This window comes from Lethenteron reissneri, chromosome 59 (genome assembly GCF_015708825.2).
Source record: "Lethenteron reissneri isolate LAM-NWPU_2019-01 chromosome 59, ASM1570882v1, whole genome shotgun sequence".
NCBI classification, from domain to species: Eukaryota; Metazoa; Chordata; class Hyperoartia; order Petromyzontiformes; family Petromyzontidae; genus Lethenteron; species Lethenteron reissneri.
In genome coordinates this window covers 2,446,073-2,452,830 of record NC_083837.1, presented here as the reverse complement: position 1 = coordinate 2,452,830, position 6,758 = coordinate 2,446,073, and the positions used below count along the sequence as shown (strand labels likewise).

At 52.9% G+C, this 6,758-nt stretch overlaps 1 protein-coding gene across 4 annotated transcripts in view; it reads right to left on the bottom strand.

Moving 5' to 3' along the window:
• The window catches only part of LOC133357757 (UDP-glucose 6-dehydrogenase-like), a 110,212-nt gene extending 105,615 nt beyond the window's left edge, over positions 1–4,597 (bottom strand). For 2 of the 4 annotated variants that reach the window (XM_061575866.1, XM_061575865.1), the window contains exons 1-2: positions 4,466–4,597; positions 873–1,131 (exon numbers count right to left, since the gene is read on the bottom strand). In XM_061575866.1, the coding sequence (XP_061431850.1) occupies positions 873–1,131; positions 4,466–4,560 (354 nt within the window). In that variant the 5' untranslated portion in view covers positions 4,561–4,597. Of the gene's footprint in view, positions 1–872; positions 1,132–4,425 lie in introns of all 4 variants that reach the window. The other 2 variants (XM_061575867.1, XM_061575868.1) reach the window with 2 other exon arrangements.
• Between the last annotated feature and the right edge of the window lie 2,161 nt (positions 4,598–6,758).

The window sequence follows — 6,758 nt, the reverse complement described above, 5'->3', positions numbered from 1 at the left end:
TTAGAGGTAAGGGTTAGAGGTTAGGGTTGGGGTTAGAGGTTAGGGTTTAAGGTTATAGGTTAGGGTTAAAGGTTAGGGTCAGAGGTTAGGGTTTAAGTTTAGGGTTAGAGGTTAGGGTCAGAGGTTAGGGTTAGAGGTTAGGGTTAAAAGTTTGGGTTAGAGGTTAGGGTCAGAGGTTAGGGTTTAAGTTTAGGGTTAGAGGTTAGGGTCAGAGGTTAGGGTTTAAGGTTAGAGGTTAGGGTTGGGGTTAGAAGTTAGGGTGAAGAGTTTAGAATTTAGGGTCTAAGGTTGTTGACCGCGGAGTTTGTTGTTAATCTGTAATAATCTTCTTGAGACGGCTTTCGGAATCAGTCCTCTTTATTTTCAACTTCCACAGTTACACTTCACACACACTCTCCGTTGCTGACAGACAACGGAGAGCGGGCAGACTTCCCGCCAAGTCCCCACCGCGCACGTGGCACCCAGAGCCCCCATCCGTGCGTGACTCCCGCTCTGCTCGTTCCCAAGTCTGCTCCCGACTGCCCCCTCTCTCTCTCTTAATCCCTTCGTCACGTGGTACCCCCCAGCCAATCCTCCGTAGACAACGTTTACCGTTCTCGATGGTAGCCTGTCAGTCCCGGAACCACGCCTCTGATCCGGCTCCCCATTAGCTGAGGCCCCGATTGGCCAGGCCAATCACCCCTGCTGACATTCCGTGATCACGCCGAGGCCATGCTCCCTGGCTCATCCCTTATTGGCTACAAAGCGGGACCGGCAAGCCAATCCCCACGTGAACCCTCTATGTCTGTTATTACAAATCCATAATAGTTGTATTATTTTGGGGTGGGGGGGGGTGCGGTGCTGAGGGTTATATCGACGTTTCGGGCACGCACCTCGTAGATGGGGAGGCTGTCGGAGTTCCAGGCGTCGATGCGTGACGCGTTGAGGTCCACTACCGTGACGGTCACGTGGGGGCACATGTGTGCGATGACGCTACACGTGGGACCCCCCACGTAGCCCGCTCCAATGCAGCAAATCCTCTTCACTTGCTGCTGCTGCTGTTGCTGATGCTGCTGCTGCTGATGCTGCTGTTGCTGCTGCTTCTGCTCCATTGCGTGGAGTAGGGGTGGGGTGGGGTTGATCCTCAACACTCTGTGGGGCAACACAGACAAAGGTGCCCGTGTAGGCTCAACAGGATGTTGGGGCAAGTGCTGCTGCTAGCGAGGAGCACCTCACAAAGACAAAGGTGCCCGTGTAGGCTCAACAGGATGTTAGGGCAAGTGCTGCTGCTAGCGAGTAGCACCTCACTCACAAAGACAAAGATCCCCCGTGTAGCCTGAACAGACTGCTGGGGCAAGTGCTCTTAGCGAGCAGCACCTCACAAAGACAAAGGTGCCAGCCCGTGTAGGCTCAACAGGATGTTGGGGCAAGTGCTTCTGCTAGCGAGGAGCACCTCACAAAGACAAAGGTGCCCGTGTAGGCTCGACAGGATGTTGGGGCAAGTGCTGCTAGCGAGTAGGACCTCACTCACAAAGACAAAGCTCCCCCGTGTAGCCTGAACAGACTGCCGGTGCAAGTGCTCTTAGCACCTCGCAAAGACAAAGGTTCCCGCCCGTGTAGGCTCAACAGGATGTTGGGGCAAGTGCTGCTGCTAGCGAGTAGCATCTCACAAAGACAAAGGTTCCCGCTCGTGTAACCTCAACAGGATGTTGGGGCAAGTGCTGCTAGCCAGTAGCATCTCACTCACAAAGACAAAGATCCCCAGTGTAGCCTCAACAGGATGTTGGGGCAAGTGCTGCTAGCCAGTAGCATTTCACTCACAAAGACAAAGATCCCCCGTGTAGCCTGAACAGACTGCTGGGGCAAGTGCTGTTAGCAAGCAGCACCTATGAAGGCCGGTACACCACGCCCGGCCGCCTTTGTCTCCCCAGTGGCGATGTTTACCAAACCAAGTACTCGTTTAAGGCTGAGTCAACCTAAGGGAGGCCCAGGACCGGTTCGTCACTGGTGGTGTTGGCCCTGAGTGGGAATCGAACCCGGGTTGACCACTACACTACCGCTCCCCACACACACACGCACAGAGTTACACACAGTTACACACACACACAGTCACACAGACAGTTACACACACACAGTTACACACACGGTCACACACACAGTTACACACACACAGTTTTACACACAGTTACACACACACAGTCTTACACAGTGTTACATACACAGTCTCACACAGTCACACACACAGTCACACAGACACAGTCTCACACACACACACAGTCTCTCGCACACACAGAGTTACACACACGCAGATACACACTCACACACGCACAGTCTCACACATTGTTACACAATCTCACACACACAGAGTGACACACTCACACATGTAAACTTACACACACACAGAGTGACACACTCACACAGTCTCACACAGAGTGACACACACACACATTTTTACACACACACACACACACAGTGACACACACAGAGTGACACACACACAGTCTCACACACACACAGTCTTACACACACACAGTCTCTCACACACACACAGTGACACACACACACAGTCTCACACACACAGTGACACACACACACAGTCTCACACACACACACAGTGACACACTCACATTTAAACTGACACACACACACAGAGTTACACACTCACACAGTCTCACACACAGAGTGACACACACACACACAGTGACACACACACAGAGTGACACACACACAGTCTCACACACACACACAGTGACACACTCACACAGTCTCACACACACAGTGACACACTCACACAGTCTCACACACACACACAGTGACACACTCACACAGTCTCACACACACACACAGTGACACACACACAGTCTTACACACACACATACCGTGCAGGCATACACATTCTCACGCAAAGACAAAGATCCCCCGTATAGCCTTCACCAGACTCAGGAGGAGGAAGCTGCATGGTGCTGTTCGCGAGGTAGCAGCTGCACACAAAATAAAAACACTCCTCGCTTTGGTCTACGGCAGAACAACTTCATTGGCTCTCAACACGAGCTCACTGACACGAGCTCACGGACTCGCAAATTCACTCACCGACTCGCTCACTAACTCACTCACTGACTCACTCGCTTACGAACTCGCTCGCTCACTGACTCACTCACTCACACACTGACTCACTCACTAACTCACTGACTCACTCACTCACACATTCGTTCACTCACACACTGACTCACTCACTCGCTCACTCACTAACTCACTTACTAACTCACTCGCTCACTCACTCGCACACTGACTCGCTCACTAACTCACTCACTGACTCGCTCACTAACTAACTCGCTCACTAACTCACTAACTCGCTCACTGACTCACTCACTCGCTCACTCACTGACTCACTCACCTGCTCACTCACTCACTCTCTCACCCACCCACTCACTCACTGACTCACTCACTCACCAACTCGCTCACTTACTAACTCACTCACCCACTCACTAACTCACCCACTCACTCACCCACTCACTGACTCACCCACTCACTGACTCACCCACTCACTAACTCACCGATTTACTAACTCGCTCACTGACTTACTGACTCACCCACTCACTCGCTGACTAACTAACTCACTCACCCACCCACTCACTCACTAGCGCGCTGATTTACTAACTCGCTCACTAACTCACTCACTCACCCACTAACTAACTCACTCACCCACTCACTCACTGACTCACCCACTCACTGACTCACCCACCCACTCACTCACTCACCCACTAACTCACTCACCCACTCACTGACTCACCTACTAACTCACTCACCCACTCACTGACTCACCAACTCGCTCACTCACTAACTCACTCACTAACTCACTCACCCACTCACTCACCCACTCACTAACTCACCCACTCACTCACCCACTCACTGACTCACCCACTCACTAACTCACTCACTAACTCACCGATTTACTAATTCGCTCACTGACTCACTGACTCACCTACTCACTCGCTCACTCACTAACTCACTCACCCACCCACTCACTCACTAGCGCGCTGATTTACTAACTCGTTCACTAACTCACTCACCCACTCACTAACTCACCCACTCACTCACCCACTCACTCACCCACCCACTCACTCACTAACTCACCGATTTACTAACTCGCTCACTGACTTACTGACTCACCCACTCACTAACTCACTCACCCACCCACTCACTCACTCACCCACTAACTCACTAACTCACTCACTCACCCACTAACTCACCCACTCACCCACTCACTGACTCACTCACTCACCCACTAACTCACCCACTCACTCACCCACCCACTAACTCACTCACTCACCCACTCACTCACTCACCCACTAACTCACTCACCCACTCACTAACTCACTCACTCACCCACTCACTAACTCACCCACTCACTGACTCACCCACTCACTAACTCACTCACTAACTCACCGATTTACTAACTCGCTCACGGACTCACGAAGTCACTCACGAAGTCACGTCACTGATGCGGCAGTCCCGAGTCTCCAACTCGCCTCGCCTTGCCCAGCAGCTCCACTCAAGTGATGATGTGCCCGCGGATCGCATTGAAGGGTCTCTTTATACCCAGAAGTTGACGCCTAGCAGAGACGGGGGGGGCTAGAGAGGGGATGGGGGAGAAGGGTGGGTGGGTGGGGGGAGAAGGGTGGGTGGGTGGGGGGAGAAGGGGGGGTGGGTGGGGGGGAATAAATGTGGGTGGGGGTTGGGAGAATGGTGGGTGGAGGGGGAGAAGGGTGGGTGGGGGAGAAGAGTGGGGGGGGGAAGGGGGGTGAGTGGGGGGGAGAAGGGTGGGTGGGTGGGTGGGGAGAAGGGGGGTGGGTGGGGGGGGAGAAGGGGGGGTGGGGGGGGTGGGAGGAGAAGGGTGGGTGGGGGGGAGAGGGTGGGTGGGGGCAAAAGGGTGGGGGGGAGAAGGGTGGGTGGGGGGGGAGAAGGGGGGTGGGGGGAGAAGGGTGGGTGGGGGGAGAAGGGCGGGGTGGGGGGGGAAAGAAATGTGGGTGGGAGTTGGGAGAAGGGTGGGTGGGTGGGGGAGAAGGGGGGGTGGGGGGGAAAAGGGTGGGTGGTGGGGGGAGAAGGGGGGTGGTGGGGGGAGAAGGGGGGGTGGGGGGGGGGTTAGCTCGGCTGGTGTGTGGTGGGTGTGATGATGATGATGATGTTAGCTGGCCAAATGTACTGAGTCGGTTGCTTGATGTCACTGTGTGTGTCACTATGTCACTGTGTGTGTGTGTCACTGTGTGTGTGTGTCACTGTGTGTGTCACTATGTCACTGTGTGTGTCACTGTGTGTCACTATGTCACTGTGTGTGTCACTGTGTGTAACTATGTCACTGTGTGTGTCACTGTGTGTGTGGGGAGCGGTGGTGCAGCGGTTAGCGCTACGCTGCGCTACAAACCCGGCGACCCGGGTTCGATCCCCGCTCACGGCCAACACCAGTGACGATTATCTGAACCGTTCCTGGGCCTCCCCTAGTTCGACTCAGCCTCAAATGAGTACCTGGAACAGAATGTGTAAAACATCGCTACTGGGGAGACAAAGGCGTGGGTAGGTGGGGTGGGTCCTGATCCTTCGCCTTGAGTAAGCACACTCGTTGAGTCACGTGCCAAGATCAATAACGCTTCGCAATCGATTGTCGTCATCATCGTCATCAACATCGTCGTCATCATCACCATCATCATCGTCATCATCACCATCATCATCACCGTCATCATCACCATCATCATCACCATCATCACCATCATCATCACCATTATCATCATCATCACCATTATCACCATCATCATCATCACCATCATCATCATCACCATCATCATCATCACCATCATCACCACCATCATCACCATCATCACCATCACCACCATCATCACCATCATCACCATCATCACCATCATCACCATCACCATCATCACCATCATCATCACCATCATCATCACCATCATCATCATCACCATCATCACCATCATCATCACCATCATCACCATCATCATCATCACCACCATCACCACCATCATCACCATCATCACCATCATCATCACCATCATCATCATCATCACCATCATCACCACCATCATCATCACCACCATCACCATCATCACCACCATCATCATCATCACCATCATCATCACCATCATCATCACCACCATCATCATCACCATCATCATCACCACCATCATCATCACCACCATCACCACCATCACCACCATCATCATCATCACCACCATCATCATCATCACCATCATCATCACCACCATCATCATCATCACCATCATCATCACCACCACCATCATCACCACCATCACCATCATCACCACCATCATCACCACGTGGTAATTTATATCAGCCAAGTCCTCGAGACTCGTGATGCTGATTTTTAATGTGGAGCGGGTGGGGGGCCGGAGCAAAAATCCACGCGACCACGGGGAGAGAGAGAGACACGCAAACTCCAAATATACAGCAGCAGGCATCGTCAGAGTCATGATCGAACTCACGACCTCCTGTAGACCAGGCGAGGTAGTTAACATCTCCTAGCCACCGTGATGATGATGAGAGAGAGACACGCAAACTCCAAATATACAGCAGCAGGCATCGTCAGAGTCATGATCGAACTCACGACCTCCTGTAGACCAGGCGAGGTAGTTAACATCTCCTAGCCACCGTGATGATGATGAGAGAGAGACACGCAAACTCCAAATATACAGCAGCAGGCATCGTCAGGGTCGGCATTAAACCCACGACCTCCTGTATACCAGGCG